We start from the raw sequence: 20,320 nt of genomic DNA, 5'->3' as shown, positions 1-20,320 counted from the left end.
GTAAAGAGCATATGATTCTGCCTAGATATTTATATTCCAGGAAGCAGAGTAATCAGTGCAAATTCATTCATGGTATACCAACACGCAACACAGATACAACCTAGTAGCATCTACTCTCATCATTCGTCAACCACAGATAAGTACTCACCAAGGAAATCCCTAAGGACAAAACCCTGATGATGACCCAAGTCACCAAAGCCTAGTACCAGGTAGCATTACCTCAAGCAATATCATCAAACCAAAGACCCCGTATATATATATATATGTCTGAACCAAAGATTATCTAGAGAACCACCCCGACCAGTCATGTCGTAAAACTACATACAATTCCGTCAAATAACTATCCTTAGACGGCAAGGTCCCAAACATTAAATCCTAAGGACCAAGAATAATCCTGAAGTTAATCCCTCAAGAATTATGCATCTTAAACCCCAAATCAGAGACAATATGTTGAAACAAGATCCCAAGTTTAAGTCTTGACCCCATCCAAATCATTATTAGATGTCCAAAAAACAAACCATCCCCCAGGAGAAGAAGAACCAAATATGAACAATTTTGCGGGAAATATAAACTGTACGTTCAAAACTTTCCCAAAATAAAGTGTCAGAGAAGAGACCAAACCAAGTTATCTTTGCCAAAATCTCCATGAATAAGCCCTTAATGATGGTGTATCATTAATACAAAAATCAAAGACAATGCGTCGAACATAGAACCTGAGATCAAGTTTTGATCCAACCATAATAACCCTTACATATCGTAACACAGCCCTTTATTCAAATAAAAGAAGGTCTAAACGTTAACAATCTACGGGAAACATAGACTGTAAGAGTATAAATTTCCCCGAGGATAGAAGTGCCCAAGAAGAGTTACCCAGCCCAGCGATCAAGATACCCATTTCATGTAATCAATTCCCCAAGGGTTATTTACCCAGGAAACATTTCAACAAATCTATAACATCAACCCCTCGTATATGACGTAACAAACCACGCACGGACAATTTTGTGCATGTAGTCATATTTATGAACAATATAAACGCTTATCACAAGCAACAAGTGCCAAAAAGTGAAACACCACGAAGACAAACCATAAACACTTAGACAACCCAGTAATTAATTAAACGGACGAGCAAGATAAATTGACAACGTATGTGAGTATTATAGACACGTAGAATGATGAAGTAAGTGTGAAGTCTTATGTATCTAACTGGTAACTATAGTGAATATTGAGAAACTTTTCATAAAACTGATGAAAACAAGTGCAAGCTACATTATCCCAGTGTTGCAATCAGACATTAAGCTTAAATCTATCAATGTGTACCATGTCAAGTAGTAGAATAATTGCAAAGGCAGAACTTAATTAGTTAAAACCATGTAGAATTATTAGCATATCAGGTGAAGGTAATTTTAGTGTTAGGTGGAGGAACATAATAATTACGTACTTAATCACATAACCAAATGTATTAGTCAATAGAAACTCTTTGGCTCTTTCGCCAAATAGAGTGAATAGGTGATGGACTTTTAAGTAATGTCTTCATATACGTAGTCTCGCAAAGCAATCGGGAATATGAAAAAAAGAAAAATATATATACGACTTACTAAAGCTGAGTTAATTCAAGTAATAAGTACCAAGTTAAATTTTTTTTTACAATGATAAAGCGAGATCAAAATTCAAAAAGTAGAAAGAGTAGTAGTAACACAACGATGAGGAAATCGTTAAGAATAAGAAGGATGATATGTAATGGGATCAATTTTCAAAACCTCAAAATTTTCCAATTAAAGTTACCCAAGTAAAATAAAATCGCCCAAAATATGAACCTAAAAATTCAAGTAACCTACAGATCGAGTAAGACTTAATCGTCGAATTTAAAAAGTAGCGAAACAATTGTATCTTAATTGGACAAACTTTGTAAAAATCTTTCCCACAGAAAATGTAATAGCAATAAATAAATCCGCCTCCGTGTCGCCAAAGTATGCAATAAATATCAGTCAGACAAAATCTTACATGATAGAAAAACAACAATGTAATTTAAATCTTAAGAGCTTGAATTCCCAAACTGTCAAGAGAAGGTAGAATTTATCATACAAAAAAATAGTCGCTAGAGATACTAAGTATTTTTGTGTAATCTAATTGCATTGTTCTGAAAACTAAGTTTAGAACTATGTATTCCAATGCAACTAAATTGCATTGTCCTTTAACAAGTTTCACAGAGATAAATTATAAGTCTTCTGGAACCCAAGTAACATGTCGCTAGCAAAAAGTTACAATGTAAAACTTTGTTTTGTTGAGAAAAATTCCAAAGTGAAGTCTTAAAGTTATAAATCGTATCAAAATTCAAGCAGCCAATTGGTGTATCCCTGCCCAACAGAGATATAGGACATACTGTCTGAATCAATAGGACCAGTGTAATATACTTTTTAGCAATGCCTGAATTTAATCTCCGGCAAAATCGGAGGGTATAGTTGTTTAGAACTTAGCAATTTTGGTCCAGTTTGGATGAGGAGTCTAGAGTGAGTCAATTATGAGTGTATTATGAGGCTAGAAGGAACCTATAGTGAGTCTAGAATCAGTCTTTAGCCAGTTTACAGTGAACCTTTGAAAACAGTTTTAATGTAAGTGTCCTTTCTATTGCATTGTATATGCCCCAGTCAACGACATTACCCTAGTGTCTGTGACTGTGATGTGCTGTACCTATATTATTGATATTCCTGAAACAGCTTTGTACCGCTAATGTGAGTAGAAAAATAAATACATTACTTTCTTATTTTTGTCTCTTAATGTTAGTACTTCTCAAGATAATTAGTCCTTGTGGCTCCAACCGCTCTCAAGGGAACCTGAATCCTTTCAATCTGATTTCGACACAGGATGGCCATCAACAGATGCTCTCCGTTTGAACCGTTGATTTAATTCCCCGCTACACGAAGCTCCTCCTTTACTATGGTATGATACTCGCGAATCACCAACTAAAGAAATAAACGAAAAGCCACCCATTAGATTTGCAAAAGAAAGAGTACTGGTCGTTCCCAGCCTTACACCATTTGCCAATCTTTCTACTACTGCAATCCGTCTTAGCAAGCCATGAACTATTGAACTTGGTAGGCCCCATGCTTAATTACCAAGCATCACCTGCAGAATAGCATCCCGCGATTAAAAGGCCATAAAAAGAAAAAATGTGGATATGTCCGAAACTGGGCCGTATTCGCATCAGCCTTTTATAACGTTCAGCCAAGAAACGCATGAGTCGCAAGAACTCACAGTCTCATTAAGCAGAGACTGCTAGCCTATATACCGATCTTCGCTCATTTCGGACAGGACCAACATGACAAAAAACAAAACATTGGCTACTAAGTCAACACAACAGCATAGCCCAGGCAGAAGCAGCTTACTAATCCCAAAACAAAGCATTAGTAAAGTTCAAACAGCTCAACAGTTGTAATTAATTATCGATCTACACCGAAAGACAGCACAATCTACAAGCAGAGTCAAAAGCAAAGAAAAGCGCATCTCGGCCTACTTAACGAGCAGTGAAAATTTCAAATCATGAGCAATGTTCTTGGTGCTCTTCAGCCGAGAATATAGGAATAATAGGATTTTAGCCAAAACATAGGCATTTTATAGGAGTGCATTAAAATATAGGAATTTATTTGAATTTATAGGCAAGTCCGAACCCTGCAAAGTCCATCAAAATGATCCAAATAAACGGGGATGGACCGCAACTCAGCTTAACTCCGGATTTAATACGAAACCAGCTACTAACCTCATTTCCTACCTTAACTGCAGCAGTGTTATTCTCGTACATAGCACTAATCACTTGAATGTATTTGTCTGGTATACAATGATGGAAATTTCACAAAAGCTCTTCTATCAGCTGAACCAAACGCTTCCTCCTAATTTGTAAAACTAAAAACTAAAGGAGTTTGATGACTCAGGCACTTCTCAATTATTAATGTAAGAGTGAAAGCATGGTCAAGACATCCTCTTTCAGTAAAGCTCCAATGACGCAACAAGCTTTAGACTTTTACAGTTAGGGGAGAGGGAAAAGAGCAGTAGCCAAATTCCTGTTTGTCGTTTTAGGTTTGACTTGAACATACAATTTCATTTTTACTCGTTTTAATAATTTATTTTTGTTCTTATCTAATGGAACCTGATATCTCTATGTTTTCTATGATGGATTATTTTAATTTCTATTCGTCTTGGGTTTCATTTATTTTTTAATAGTAAATTCCGGTCGTTTCGAGTTTGAATTATTATATGAACTTATTTCTGCTGGTCTTAAGTTTAATATGGCACTTTACTTTTCTTTGAAAAACTTCTTTTTCGGATAGTTTTTGCAATCAATTTTTATTGTTTTTGATTGCCAAAGCTTTATTTTTCTCCCGTTTTTCATGTACTTGGCGTAAGAATTAAAACATTCGATTCTAATTTAGTAGTTGTAATTGATGGCTTTTGATTTATTTCAACACCCCCTTCAAAATTCCCGAAAAATTCAACTAAATGCCATTAACCGTTCCTGTTATTTTTCAGGTAACCCTTCTGACTGCTGGAATGCAAATAGTATCGCTCGATTGAATATTCTTATCCTTAGCTGCTCCTAAGATATTACAGATATACCCTTTTAATAACCTGGGTGTATGTAATGTGCTATTGCTTTAGTTTAACATCCCCCTCAGCATTCACTAAAGGTTCAAGCACTGTTCAACATGCCCTGAAAGTTTCAACATAATGCTCTCAACCATTCTTGAGATACTGCTGATGCGTCCTTTAAACCATCAGCATTCCGTGAAAATAGTCACAAGTAAATGTAGTACCAGTTGCAAGCAGTCAATATCACCAGTTGTCGCAGTCGGAAGTAGTCACTATCACAGTTGCAACCAGTTGCATTTGCAACAACAGTAGTAGTAATTGCAGTAATAGTGGCCCTGAAAGTTTCAAGTAAATACCCTTACCCGTTCCTAAGATATTTGAGATACGAATTTTTGATAACTTGGATGCAGATAGTGTCTTTTGATTTAGCTTAACATACCCCTCAATCTCCGACATTTTACCTTAACACCCTTAGCACTTTCGGACAGACCCAGGATCAAACATTCCCCCTTTCCCAATGATAAATCCTGGATGTTAAAAATGGAAAAAATGGATAATTTAAAATTCTTGCCGCGGGAGCTGTGCGGGCATGGCATCCACGGAGGCATAGCTATTAGACCTTGTGACTATTTTGAATAAAAGAGCTGTTTAAGATTTCTGTCAGTGTAAAGGGCGGCATCTAAAAGGGAAGGAAGAGGGGTGCTAGTTGCCCTCTGTTCCTTTTTAAACTTCCCTCACAACATGATTTTAAGTTCCAGCTTAATAACCTTAGCCATTCCTTAGATATTGCTATTGTAGTCTTTTGACAGCCTTCCTGCATATAGTGTGTTTTGATTTTGTTTAATATCCCCCTCAACATTTTATAAAGGTTTTACCCTTAGCCTTCTTGGAGACTCAGTATCAAACATGCACCCTTTTCCCTTTTACACAATAGGCAACTTATATAACGTACAACACTTGCCCCAGGAGCTGTGGACGTTTTGTCATCCCTGGAACATAGTTACTTGACTTTTCGACTATTTTAACAAGCTGGCTATTCCAAAATTTTGATCAGACGTCTTTAGAGAGATTACACCTAAAAAAGGCATGAAAGGGGGGCTGGTTGCCTTACGACCATTTTTCAACTTCCCCATCAGCATGGCCTGAAAGTTTAAACTTAATACCCTCGGCCTTTCTGGAAATATTGCAGATACGCCTTTTATAAAAACTGGATTCGCGTATTATCTTTTAATTTAGTTATACATACCCCTCAAAATTCCCTAAAGTCTGGCCTTGACATCTAACAAGGGCAAAGGAGGAAGGGGCCTGTAACCCTAAAATCACTTTTCAACATCCCCCTTAACATACTCAGTAAGTTTCAGCTTAATACCTTCGCTGGTACGCCCTTTGGACAATCAGCATACACATAATATGTTTTGATTGTGTTCGTTTTTCCTCTCCAAAGCTGCGGAGTGCTGTGTTATCCTCATAGGCATAGTTTTTTGACCTTTAGTTTTTTTTTGAACAAGAACGCTGTTTCAACATTCTGATCGAATGTTTTTAGAGAGAGGGCAGCTAAAGAGGACATTAGAGGGAGGTGGTAGCCCTTGGAACACTTTAAAACTTCCCCCAGAAAACATATCCTGAAAGTTTCCACTTAATACCCACAGCCGTTCTTAAGACATTGCAGATCCACCTTTTTGATAAACTGGATGCACATAGTGTCGTTTTGTTTAGCTTCAGATATCTCTCAACATTCTCCAAAGTTTCACCTTAATACACTTGGCATGTAAACAATAAATAAATTTCATAATTTACCACAATTGCCCCGAAGTTGTGGGGGGCATATCATTTCTGGAAGAGTAGCAATTAGACCTTTTGACTAGTTTTAACAAAATAACAATTGCAAAATTTTGACCATTGTTGAGGAGAAGGGGCACATAAAAAGGGAAAGGAGAGGGGCTGGTGGCTCTGCTATCTCTCTTCAACATCCCGTTAACATATTTTGAGAGTTTCAACCTAGTACTATCAGCCGTTTCTTAGATATTGTTTTAATTCCCTTTTCACAACTAGCAAGGGTAAAGTGTGTTATGATTGTGTTTGGCATCCCTCTCAACATTTCCTTGAAGTTTCACCTAAATAATCTAAGCTTTTTTGGACATCCAGGATCAAAAATGCCCTCTTTCTTTAATAAAAAACCTTATATGTTAACAATGGTTAACTTGCATAGCTTACAGCCCTTGCAACGGAGGCTGGGGCCAAGAATGTGAACCCCAGAGGCCTACTTGTTTGACGTTTGGACTATTTCGAACAAAATGGCTATTTCAAAATTTTGATCATATGTTGGGGAAAAATGGCGTGGGCGGTTGCCCTCCGGTCAATTTTGACTCTTTAAAAGTGAACTAGAACTTTCGATTTCAAATCGAATGAGCCTCCTCCAAAGTTTATACGACGACTCCTTCCATAAGAACCTTGTATGTTAACAATGGGAAACATGCATAACTTACGGCCCTTGTCCTGGAGCCTGTGGGTTTTTTTTAACCCCGGAGACGGAGTTATTTGATCCTTGGGCTATTTTCAACAAAATAGCTATCTCAAAATTTTGATCCGGTTGCATTTGAGGAAAAGAGGGCGGGGGGAGGGGAAGGGGTAGATGCCGTCCAATAACTTTTGACTCTTGAAAAGGACACTAGAACCTTTCAATCAAATGAGCCCCCTCTAAAGTTTATACAACAACCCCTTCCATATGAAGCGCCTCTGGAAAAAAACAAACAAAAAAACATTGAAGCCTAATGGGTGTTTACTATAGACAACGCAATAGCGTTGCCTCTGGTTAAAACATTTCTTTATTAAGAGGGGAGCTATCAGCCTTGGCTCTCATATTGCAGGAGTAAACCAAAAGAGAGATAAGAGATTAAATTCTAGCCCCCCCCTCTTTTCTTCTATATTTATCTGAGGATTTGCTGAAAATTAGAAAAATGCATTTTAAAGTATCAGGTACCCCCTCCCCTCCCCCACACAAGTAAAGATCCAATGATCCTCCTCCATAAAAGGTGATCTACAACTGTATACAACTGCGTTTAATTTTACGAAGTCTCAAATGCATCAAGCCAGTTAAATAAAAGTTTGAAATAATTTTCTATCAATCGTTTATTTTGCACAGACTGGATACATCTTAAGGAACTAATGCGCCCCGCGTGGTATTACGGCCTCTGAAAGTGGGGAGTTCGTAATGGAGTTTTTCGATAATTCCAAGTTGATTGGCTATCTCAAAATTTTAAATCATTTTGGCCCTTCTTGGCCCGAAATTGTTGATTAGCGCTAAAAATGTCAGTGCTGCGGTGAACCCTCTTTTGAAACTTAAAAATAGCGCTATAACTTTGTATTTCCGTTTAAATGAGATTCTGATATTCTCAGACCGCTGGTTTAATACCATTACCCCCATGAAAAAACCTACACACAAAAAAGAAGCAAATATACACACATCCATGATCATGTTTAAAAAAAAAAAAATATATATATAGAATTTCACAACTTTTAGATAGATGCATGAAATCTACGGCAACAAGGTTCTTTGATATGCTGAATTTGGTAATGTACTTTTTATCACGGTCATTCCCCTTTTTGGGGTGTGCTTTCCCCTTTTTTCGAAAAATAGTTAAATTTTTCTAGTCACAACTTTAGGTGTACAACTTTGAACTTACTGAATTCTACATATTTAGAATCAAAATAAAAGGCAAATTCTGTTGATACATATATAGTTAACCAAATTCTTTTTTTAGAGTTTCGGTTACTGTTTGTATCAGGTGCTCCATACTTACAGTTCATTCCAGGAACTGTTCCTTTTAATTATCACCATGACATGGTTGGTCAAGGAGGCAGGTTAGTGTTCCAAATGCAACATAACGATCGAAGACACAGCTCGTATCAGAAGTGATTCTTGAGCGTTTTCAAGTCTTGAAGTCGAATTAAAAACAGTCGAAGTCAAATTTTAAAGTGAGATAAATAATAGTTAAAATACCTGCAAGATTTCCCCAGCACAGGCTCTAGATAAACCATGATCATCAACTAAATAATGTATGGCTTCATAGCTTAAAAACGTAGTAGGTGGGAGTAAATCTTCGAATTTTTCCAAAAATGACAACGAACACTTGAGTATGTCCGCAACTTCTGATAGAGGTGAATCTGCACTTATCTTCTTTGGGGGTTCACTCGATGACCTGTAAATAAGAAAGCAAACTATTAAAATCACCAAAGGATATACGGAACATCTGTACAAAAATTTCAAATCAGATTTTTCCCCCCACTGGAGACTGGTGGAGAAGCATTAATTACAAGGTTAAGGGTTCAATCATAATATATCACATTTAGATGGCCAGTTGGTATTAGGATGGTCCAAGGAGCAAAATGCTAAATTAGCTGGTTTTTATAAACGATTTTCATTCATTTCAAGATGATTTAAACCAGTGGAATAGATAAATTCATCACTAAAAGCTCTTGCGTTAAGGCTACTCCTGACAGTAATAAAAATATACCCCAAAGAACCCATTGAACGCGAATGGCAACCTAAAGATATCTTTATGGAGGGGGGGAGGGGCAGTTTATATACGGTAAGCGTTTTGAGAGGAAATACAGTTGATATATTTAGCAGAATCTTACGGGATAACAGAAAAAAGAAGAACAAAAATACTGCGCTCACGCACATTTTTCGTGATATCTCGTTTGTTAAGTGACTAAATTTCCCTATTCTCAGAGTTAATGATATAAGGAATGTATTTATACCCTAAAGATTCCAGTTTTCAAAAAACTTAATTTTTCGACAAATGATAACTTTTTTCTAAATAATAAATTATTTTTTTGATTTTGATACTGATCCGAAAGAAGTATGCTGTATTAAGCATGGACTTACTACCATAAAGGGTTTACATAGGAAAGATTTGTTGAAGAGTCTTTTTTTCCAAAGACATTTTCAGATAAAAATTGCTTCAATTGGGTAACTTCAAAGATAATTACAGTTACATTCCAAGGATTATTAAAAAAAATATGATACCTTTCCACTTACTAAAAAAAAGGAAACAACTCTCGGTCTGTAAAAGTACGATTAAATGGCTGTTCCATGGTAAGCCATATTCCTCATTAAAAGGTCCATGAAACTTTCAAAGATCAATTTGCAGGCCAAATTAAATCCAGGAAAGAATCCTTTAACGTCATTTATGGAGACTATAGTAAGCCTCAATAAGGAGGTTCAAAAAATTAGTTCGTCAAACTTAAAACAAAAGGACCAATTCCATATCAGTTTTCTTTTTAAAGGCGAATTAAGAATTGAAGAATTTTTTCAAGTGCATTCATACCCTTTTGTCTTATTTGTAGAATCAAACTGACCACTGCTAAAAAGGATAACACAAAATATAGATTTAATACATGAATCTTGATTGTATTGGGAAGAGCAAAATTTTTTGAGTAAAAATCGGTTCTAACATTTATACACAGACAGTAGTACCACAAATATCATAGGCAGCACCATGGCGCTGCCTAAGTAAAGAGCGATGTAAGCACATTGTATTTTTTTTTTAGACCAGGGCTCTTTGTATAGACAGGGTTGTCGGAGAAACTGCGAAAGGGACTCGAAAGGGCTAGTACCCTTTTTAATAGTCAAAAGTGACTGGAGGGTAACTAGCCCTCCCCCACGCCGATCATTTCCCCAAACACATCCAATCAAAATTCTGAGAGATATCCATTTTGTTCAACGTAGTTGAAAGGCCCTGAAATTATGTCTTTGAGGATGACAAACCCACCCCCCCAAACACAGCCCTCAGGGCAAGGGTTGTAAATTATAACCTGTGGGCATATAAGGTTTTATAGAAAGGGCGGTCGTACAAACTTCTGAGGGGGCTCACTGGATTGGTAATCAGAACTTCTAGTGCCCTTTTTAAGAGTCAAAGTGATCAGAAGGCAGGTAACCCCCCCCCCCCCCAAACACAAACTTCATATTTTCCCAAAATGTATCTGATTGAAATTTTAAGATAGCTATTTGTTCAAAAATAGTCCAATGATCATAGGCGGCACCAGCGATGTGGGCACAATCTACTATTTTTTTATTTTTTTTTTTTTTTTTTGTATTTTTGTTTTTTAGACCAGGGCCCTTCGTATGCAAGGAGTTGTCGTAGAAACTTCGAAAGGGGCTCATTCAATTGGATATTGCGCTGTGGACTGCGGGAAATTGTGTATTTTTTGGGGTTTTGTTTTAAAGCAGTTGTCGTAGAAACTTCGAAAAGGATTCATTTGATTGGAAAGTCAAAGATTCAAAGTGATCGGAGGGTAGCTACCCCCCTTCCCCCACACGTCGTATTTTCCCGAAATCATAGATAATTTCGGAGACCACACTGCCTTTCCATGACGATAAATAGTTCAAATAGGGATAAAATCCCCTTAATAGACGGTGTTTCACAAACAGTGATAGAAATTCACAAAAAATACCAGATATTTCGGTCACATATACAGTGACCGTCATCAGTAGTAAAAGTAGCAAAAGTAGTTTTACTACTGATGATGGTCACTGCATATGTGACCGAAATATCTGGTATTTTTTTGTGAATTTCTATCACTGTTTGTGAAACACTGTCTATTAAAAGGATTTTATCCCTATTTGAACTTTTATTTTTTCCCGAAATCAATCTGATAGAAATCTTGAGTGTTCGAAAAATAGTCTAATGATCACATAACAATGCCTTTGGGGTTGACACAATCCCCCAGGGTCTGGGGCAAGGGTTATTAGTTATGGCCAAGGGGTACATAAAGTTTTTATGGAAGGAGTCGTCGTGTGAACTATAGAGGAGGCTCATTTGATTAAAAATGTACAGTTCTGATTCCCTTTTAAAAGTCAATAGTGACAGAGGGTGGCTAGACCCCCTCCTGACATCCTTTTATTCCCAAACGCATCCGATCGAAATTGTGAGATAGCTATTTTGCTCACAATATTCCACAGAGCATATAACAACGTCTTTAGGTTGGACGCAATCCCCCAGAGCCCAGTCGCAAAGATTATAAGTTATGCCCCGGGGCATATAAGGTTTTTATTGAACAGATGGTCGTATCAACTTTGGATCGGATGAGGCTTATTTGATTGAAACTCGGAAGTTCTAGAGCCTTTTTAAGGGTCAAAAGTGAATGCAGGGGTACCAGTCCCCCCCAAGCCTATCATTCCCCAAAACACATCCGATAATAAAAGTTGGAGAGCTATTTTGTTCAGCATTGTTGAAAGATCCAGTAAATGTCTTTGGGGATGTCAATCTCCCCAAAGTCCTCAGGGAAATTCATTCATTGTTTTTCATATTAGTATATGTTATTGAGAAAGGTAGGTATTTTCAACTTTCCTTTCCAAAGAGACGAAGGCAGGGCTCGGCCGCAACGATCCTCCCGAAAAGAGTGACTTTAGTTATTTCACAACTAAAGTTTCTGACCCCCGCCACCGCCGGCCTTCCCTTGTCGGTGGAGCACCGGGGACTAGTCACAAGCGGTAGTAGTCACAAGCACTCAAAACCATAAGTAGTCGCAGTTGAAAGTGGTAGCAGTCGCAGTTGTAGTAACAGTAGTAGTTGTAGTAGCAGTAGTAGCAACAGTAATAGCAGTAGTAGCAGAAGCAGTAGCCCTAAAAGTTTCCACTAAATACCCTTAGCTGTTCCTAAGATAATGCAGATATGGCCTTTTTTATGGCCTGTACGCACAAAGTGTCTTTTAATTTAGTTCAACATTCTCCTCAATATATCCTCGAAACTTTACCTTAATACCCTTAACTTTTTCAGCTATACTCAGGATTAAACATTCTCCCCCGTTCCAGATGATATATCCTATATGTGAATAGTCAACAAACTAAAAAATTTACAAACCTATCCCCAGGGCTCTGGGGGGTTATATCATCGCGGAGACCTAGTTGCTGGACAGTTAAAATATGGCTATCTTGAAATTTTGATCAGTGTTTGGTGGGGCATGTAAAAAGGACGAGGGGGCTGGTTAACCTCGAATCTCTTTTTGACTCAAAAAGGCCACTAGAACCCTTTTGAAGTTTCTACTATAATCATTCCACACAAATCCGCCTGAAGAAACAACTACATAATTCATTCTTTACTACAGCAGCGCTAAGCGCTATATAGCCGTATAGCGCACACCGTAGAGCCGTGTGGCTCAGCCAGACTTCTTTTTATTCCCAAGGATCAAGATATCACTCAAAGGACATCACAATGGGACGCTGGAAGGGGTAGAAGACCCTTCAACCGGCTTTCTACAAGATGTCCAGGTTGAAGCCTACAAGGGGTGAGCAAAACGTAGGAAGAGGTGCATAAAATTCAAAGGACAGCATTTTAAAAAGTAATGACTCATTTGTACGTTCATGTTGAGCAAATAATTTTTTACAGAAAAATTACGGGAACTTTTGAGACAAAGCACAAAACTCTATTTGAAATTATTAAGCCAAAAACCAGAGGTCCAGGTTCGAGACCCAGAGGCCATTTTGCCCTAGGGACTATCAAGGGTACCTACGGTAAAGATCAGAACTTACTTTTCTTGGTGCAACGAGTCAGATGATGTGGACGATTCCAAATCCAAACTTGGGGAATTTCTTCCTTCTGGACGAAAAGACGATTTTTCAGCTCTTCCACGTACTGAGTGCACTCTTGTCCTTATAATCTTTTCCCCCTTCTGTATAGTACTCATAGTCCTTTCTAATGGGGAATGTATTTTCTTTTTAGAACGATGTCTCATACGGTTGACTGTATTTTCTAAAAACTTCGTGAAACCATCGAATGTCCGGTCCTCGTTAGCAGACGGGCTTGGGGGGTCTTGTCTGAAGCGCTTTGAGTAGTCAAAGGGTAAGAAGCACATTCTAAGGCGCCAATATTTGGAAGACTGGAAATAAAATGTATGAGTTAATTAACAGAAGTGACAGCAAAAAAAAGGATGACCAATGAGGACCCATAGTAGGAAATCGATCAATACTATCACAGTTGCAAAAATTCGAGTAGATTTTCAAATATAATAAAATACGAAGGGCATCGAATAAAAACGTTAGAAAAACTAGTTACATAAATCTGACCATTCCTGAATCAGTGTAAATGATATGTGAAAAATTATTTAGAAACACACTTTTTTTTGTCACCGTGTGCTAGCTAATATCATAATCAGCACCGGGTGGAAAAAAACAAGAACAAAAAAACATCCTTAATACACAGGCGAAAACGTGATTTTCTCAAATTTTCAAAAGAAGGGGCTGAAAACTTCCGGTGAAGGGGTATCGATTATAATGATACTCAGTGTGCATTTTTCAACTTATTCCGCCGCCATTTTTGAGGATAAGGAATTCATTTTTAATGAAAAAGATCTCTGTATGCAGCTATGAACTTTTTAGCAGTGGTAGGGGCGTAATTTAAAAAAAGAAATGTGGCTGACGAATCAGACAAAAATAAGATAAAAATTTACGAAATCAAACAGCTTCAGAAGGCGTAACTACCCTTTAAAGCTATAACTGTCTTTGAAAATCAAACTATGAGCAGCACTGCACATTGGGCAAGCATAACTGAGACCAGGCAAGGCTGTGACTATAAATTAGTAATTAGAGGTAATTGATTAAAAAGGATGCAAATAATACATATCCGTAATTTAAACAGAGGAATGGTGTTTGTGTAACACCTTGTTGACTTCAAAGTCACAGGCAACAAATATTTTTAATATCTACGACTTAAGGCCTAAAGTGAAATTCTTCGGCCCATCCCCTTCCACTTCAACAATTTCGGTTAATTCAAACAACTCAAAAGGATTTCGGTCTGCATAATTAAACAGAAAAGTTAGGCTCTAGGGCCCGCGCCACTCCAACTCCTCTCTTCGAGACCAATCCTTTCATTTTTTTTCTTTTTCTTTTTTTTAGTCAATGTATCAGTGTTGCGCTCCAACTAATTTGTGTTTCCCAGGGGATTATATTATATAACGTTACCAAAATGTTATAGCCTAAGGATTTTATCAAAAATGCATGAAAGAAAAGAGAGAGAGGGTCTCATTTGATCCCGAATTCTCCGTTTGAGCGTCTTTTTAAGGAAGAAAATGGATGAGAGGGAAGCATATCCTTCATTTAACGCTTAGTGTGCCTATATAAAACTGCATCATAATTTCATACCATTTTCCTTGAAAGTGTTCAGTCCTCTGAAATAATACGGGTTGGAATAAAGATAGAACGTGTTTTCAAAGCAGACTTTACCTGTTACACCCAATGGGAAACGCTTTATTAGTCTGTTGCTTATTGCCTTTTAGGAAATGGAGCTACAACTTTTAGCCGTAATATTATTTACCACAAAAACAAGAAAAAAAACTGCACAAAAGTGTTTAGATCACCTTATTTGATAAAAATAAAACAAACTCGGCGGCCTGAAATGAACATTATAAGTACAGGGTGGTAAAACCCAAAAAGTGTAGAAGGAAGAAGCATTAGGCTCACTGCTCTTCTTCCAAAGCGTCAACAGGGTCTGATTCTTCAGTCCCAAAAATAACTGAAGAATTTTCATATACGAAGTTTCTCTAGGTAGATTTATGCTGTTGATCAAGTAGAGTTAAAAGCGAAATAAAATAGTCTTATTTTCATTTTCTGATTGACTTCCCATTTTCGTACAGGGGTTTCAACAGTTTTGTTAATGCTTTTTCGCTTCTCCAAAAGTTTAGGGTTTTTCTTCTTCAAAGTTCCTCAAACTTCAGAGTTACAAAACGCTTCCAATATCTAACAAAGGTCTAGACATGAAAAACTACACTTTTCAGCATCAAAGCTTACCCTAGTCAGGAAGGTCTTCTTTCTTCATTTCAAGCGAGAAACCCGGGTATTTTACACTTTGCACACAACAAATTGTAAGCCACAGAGCCAAAGCTCTCGGGGGAATGCTAACAAGAGTATCAAACAGTTCGTGGTAACGAACTGCAAGCAAGGAGCGACCCGGATCAATAGTAACCGAAACTCTAAAAACCGGAATTTTGATACCCATAGATACATCAATAGAATCAGATTTTTATGCTGATTTCAAATATATAAGTTTCATTACATTTAGTTTTACCCATAAAAAGTTAAGCGCCTAAGAAAATTTGCCTTATTTTTGATAAAAAGGGGAAACACCCCCAAAAAATCATAGAATTTTTATGAGAACCACACCATCAGGTTCAGCGTACCAGAAAACCCTATTGCGGAAGTTTCAAGCTCCTATCTGCAAAAAAGTGGAATTTTGTATTTTTTGTCACAAGAAAGATCACGGATGCGTGTCTATTTTTTTTTTTTTCTCAGGGGTGATCGTATCGATCCAGTAGTCCTATAATATGGTAAGAGGGCTCATTTTAACGGAAATTAAAAGTTCTAGTGCCCTTTTTAAGTGACCAAAAAAATTGGAGGGCAACTTGGCCCCCTCCCACGCTCAGTTTTTCCTAAGGTCACCCAATCAAAATTTTTAGATAGCCATTTTGTTCAGCATAGTCGAAAATCTAATAAAAATGTCTTTGAGGATGACTTAATCCCCCACAGTTCCCAAAGGAAGAGCTGAAAGTTATGAACTTTGCCCATTGTTTACATTATAGTATTGGTTAATGGGAAGGATAAAGACGTTTCAGGAGGGATTTTTTTTTCTGATGGAGGGGTGTCGGAGGAGGTGGTTACGGGGGAAGATCCTTCCATGGAGGATGTGTCCTTTGGGGAAGGGACATTTCTATGAAGGGAGCACTCGATTTCCCAGAATTATTTAAAAAACGATCAGAAATTAAATAAAAAAACTAGTTTTTTTTCAACTGAAAGTAAGGAGCAACATTAAAACTTAAAACAAACAGAAATTATTACGTATATAAGGGGGATCGCCCCCTAGTCAATACCTTGCCCTTTGCACTAAAGTTTTTTTTAGTACTTTCAAAAGAGTACTTTCTATTCTAATTAGAACTTTCTGTTCTAATTAACCGGCCTGTGTGATTCATGGGTTTGTAATTCGAACGAAATTCAAACTTAAGAGTAAAGAGCAAGGTATTGACTAGGGGTCAAACTCCCTAATATACGTAATAAAACATACGAATATAGAAGTTCGTTACGTAAGTTAATTCGTAAGTTACGTCAGAAAAAAATTTCGAGAAAGCCATTTGGCCAAAAAAGTAAAATTAATATGCAAATTTCGTTTTAATTATTCATGTACGGTTAGCCAAAATCAAAGCTGCATTAATTAAAAAACGTTCAGAACTTAAATAAAAAAGTGTCTTTAACTGAAAGTAAGGAGCAACATTAAAACTTAAAACGAACATAAATTAGCCCGTATATGAAAGGGGCTGTCCCTTTCCTCAATACCTCGCTTTTTACGCTAAAGTTTGAATCTGTCACACAACTTTACTTTTTAAAACAATAAAAAACTTTAGCGTTAAGAGCGAGGTATTGAGGAGGGGAAAGCCCCTTTAACATACGGAATATTTTCTGTTCGTTTTAAGTTTTAATGTTGCTCCTTACTTTCAGTTAAAAAAACTTGTTATTTTTATTTAATTACAAATAAGCTCTGAGACCTTTTTGACTAAACATGACAATGGGGAGAAATCGTAGCATAAAAAAAGAGGAGAATTCATAGCTAGTGAAAAAAGAGAAAATTTCCAGCTTAGTCGGCTGAAATACGTCCTCATTATAACAAGAATAAATTACAGACTGAAGTGTACAATGCAAAAAACAAAAACAAAAGAAAGGCAACACAGACTTTAAAGTAGTAAGGAAACCAAAAATGAAAACTAGCTCTTTAAATTGGTTAAGTGAAAACTTGCACAACCATATACGTTTCATAAAATTAAGAAAATCTTCAATTTTCAATTTTGCCTTTCTTATAAGCGCCCGCCAATTTTAAAAATAAAGAACCAGTGTTAAAAATCAACGGAAAATGAGCGGAAAAATCCATCATCATGGAGCTAAAAAAAGCGTAACGTTCCCGACTGCTATAGCAAAAGGGAAACACAGCCAATAATTGGCAGTAAACTGGATAAAAATTAAGTGATTGGATGAGTAAATATAGGCTTGCCCTCACATCTTGTTAACAAGTAGGAAATGTAAAGAAGTGTGGGTGTCATGGAATAGCTAAAACTCAAAGCTAGGCATTAATTTGTTTATAATCAAAATTATTCAAGCCTTCAAATGCTCAAATTGACTTACTTATAAGAGCATCTTTTTTTAAGACCAATTATTCTATTTTGCCATATTTATCCTTTTTAAGTATTTATTCCAAAATTTTCAATTTTGTTGCTTGTCTTGTGTCACATAAAGTGCAAATATTAAATTTATTGTTTAACTTCAGGAACCGAAAGAGTAAATGAAGACTTAACACAGTCAAATGTAACAAAGACATATCAAAACCGCCCTTGTTTCACCTTTGGCTAGTTTGGCTAGCGGCGAATACAATAAAAACAATTAGACTACTTCATGCAGGATAAATATAAATAGTGCGTAATGTAAAACTCACCTTTCTTTAAATAGTTCATTTGCAGGTTTCTGCAACGTCTTTGAATTTTTAAGTGCGAAAAGCATTATCGACTTTACCGAATTAGTTTCCACATATTGTTTTTCACGGTTTGATTTGGAAACACTGGTGAAGCTTTTTCCACAAGAAAACTAACCTTCAATATTTTATAATAGCCAGAAGAAAAATCATAGAAAATCCTAGTTTTCAGGTACGGATAGACTTAAGATGGATTCAGGTGGCAAAAAATATTTTCATTTTGATTTCCTTGGTTCTTAAAAACATACAATAAGAATGAAGAGTCACCTTCCTAACTGATGTGTAAAAGGGAAGAAAATAAAAATTGACGATGTTGAATGGAAAATCAAACTTTTCATTTTAGAGTTTCATTTGTATAAGCCTTTTTCTGTCACAATAGTGTAAAACAAGCATTGGGTCAAACAACGACTTTCAATCTGAATGACCAGAGACATTCAGACTCACCAACTCCAGCTCCACCAACTCTGAATTTACAAATACAGGCATGGTATTTTTTTTTTTTTTTTTACTATGATCATTAGGGGATGATTGAATGTCATTTAAAATGATTGGGATCAAAGAATGACCGTCCAAGATCAAACACATCAAGTGAGTGTTTCACAACAGTTTTTGGCTCATAAAGGGATGTTGCAGAAAGTTTAAAGGGGCTCACACAGTCCCACATCATTTTATAGTTTATCAGTTATCTACTAGTTTTGTCCAATAGTACTAAACCAATTTAAAAATTCTAAGACCAAACATTTTATATTTTAGATTCATGTTTTTTCACGCCCTTGATTTAATAGAAGTTTATCCCAAACTAAAATTGCTGAAATTTCTTTAGTCTGTATAATATAGAAAAAATTACAAGTCAAAATTTACAACTACTACTTCCGATAATTGATAAAAAAAAACTCTGCTAAAAAAACATTCAATGCTTTCAAAACAGTTGGGGCTTTAGACCAATGTGCTCAATACTGAGTTGTGGTTTCAATATAATGATGGTAAACTTTCATTTGAGTTGGATTACACCATGCTCGATAAAAACTAATGTAGTTTGTTTAAAGAAACTGTGAAGAGACACAATAGATATAGATATATTTCTCACAAAAGACCCATGGGCCATGGATATTAAAAATACAACAAAACGCATAAAACATAATAATAAGTTCAAACACTTTTGAAAATAACACTACGATAGAAAACCCTCCCCCTGTCTCATCCCCACACTCACAAAATTTCTCAAATGTTTAATATCCACTTTGAAACTACTTTCTATTTTTATTTTCTAAACAACTTCTATCCATGACATCCCTCCCAAAAATTTCCCTTCTAAGTACCTTCAGTTCTTGACAATAACACATAAAATGTTCTAAATCTTCAGACTTCCCGCACATCGGACAAGAGAAGGGACCACTCCGGACCTTAACCCTCCCTAAATACTTTCTTCTCAGAAACAAAAATGAATATAGAAAAGAACACTTTGCGACAGCCGTGAAGCAAATAAAGAAAAGGACAAAAAAGGTAATTATTTCACCTCATACCTTCAAGGTCCTTCCTTATCTTTCTAGTAAGCTATTTTATATTTACTTTATGAGTTAAAATAAAAATACACATAGTTCTACATTTAATTTGAGAATTTGATAATATCATTTTAACAGATATGTGGAGACACTTCTCATTTCGCCAACTTGCTGTGTTCGGCTCTTGGAGGTGGAGTTCAAATAATCAACGATCTTTTCAATTATCCTAGCCGAGTGGATTGGTGCGCTGGATATAGGATTCTTTGTTCGAGATGGCGAGGGTTCGAATCCTAGTGTATCCATTTATTTCGTTTGAGACGGGGGTCAGTGGCGTGACTCTGTAAGCTCAGCCAGAGTCCGCCCAGCTTTAAATGGGTACCTGGAGAAATCTGGGGAAGGTAAAAAGAAAGAGTGTGCGAAAGCACAGGATGGTTAGCCCCCCCTTGCACTTCCTGGCTGAAGGGCCATGAAACGGAGATCAGTACCGCCGGTAGGGACTGTAAAGTCCAATGCCTTATTCTTTACCTTTACCTTTTTTTTCAACTGTTTTGCACTATTGGTTGCCTAAATTCTTGGTTTTTAACCCTAAAGCCTAGTATAGCTAGCGTATTTCTCCAGGACTTAATAGGAAGAAGAAATTGACGGAAGAACTGAAAATGAGCTCCGTGTCTTGTAGTAATTTAAATATTGTATTGTAACACTTTGATTCTGGGCGATGTAAATCAAAGTTAA

At 36.6% G+C, this 20,320-nt stretch overlaps 1 protein-coding gene across 3 annotated transcripts in view; it reads right to left on the bottom strand.

Moving 5' to 3' along the window:
* Positions 1-20,320, bottom strand: part of LOC148942080 (GATOR complex protein Iml1-like) — a 168,864-nt gene that overhangs the window by 65,170 nt on the left and 83,374 nt on the right. For all 3 annotated transcript variants that reach the window (XM_089102921.1, XM_089102922.1, XM_089102923.1), the window contains 2 exons: positions 13,115-13,461; positions 8,582-8,780 (listed from right to left, as the gene is read on the bottom strand). In XM_089102921.1, the coding sequence (XP_088959047.1) occupies positions 8,582-8,780; positions 13,115-13,461 (546 nt within the window). The remainder of the gene's footprint in view (positions 1-8,581; positions 8,781-13,114; positions 13,462-20,320) is intronic.

This window comes from Artemia sp. Qi Xiang Cuo, chromosome 17 (genome assembly GCF_049724085.1).
Source record: "Artemia sp. Qi Xiang Cuo chromosome 17, ASM4972408v1, whole genome shotgun sequence".
Classification (NCBI taxonomy): domain Eukaryota; kingdom Metazoa; phylum Arthropoda; class Branchiopoda; order Anostraca; family Artemiidae; genus Artemia; species Artemia sp. Qi Xiang Cuo.
This window is presented reverse-complemented; position numbering and strand designations above follow the sequence as displayed.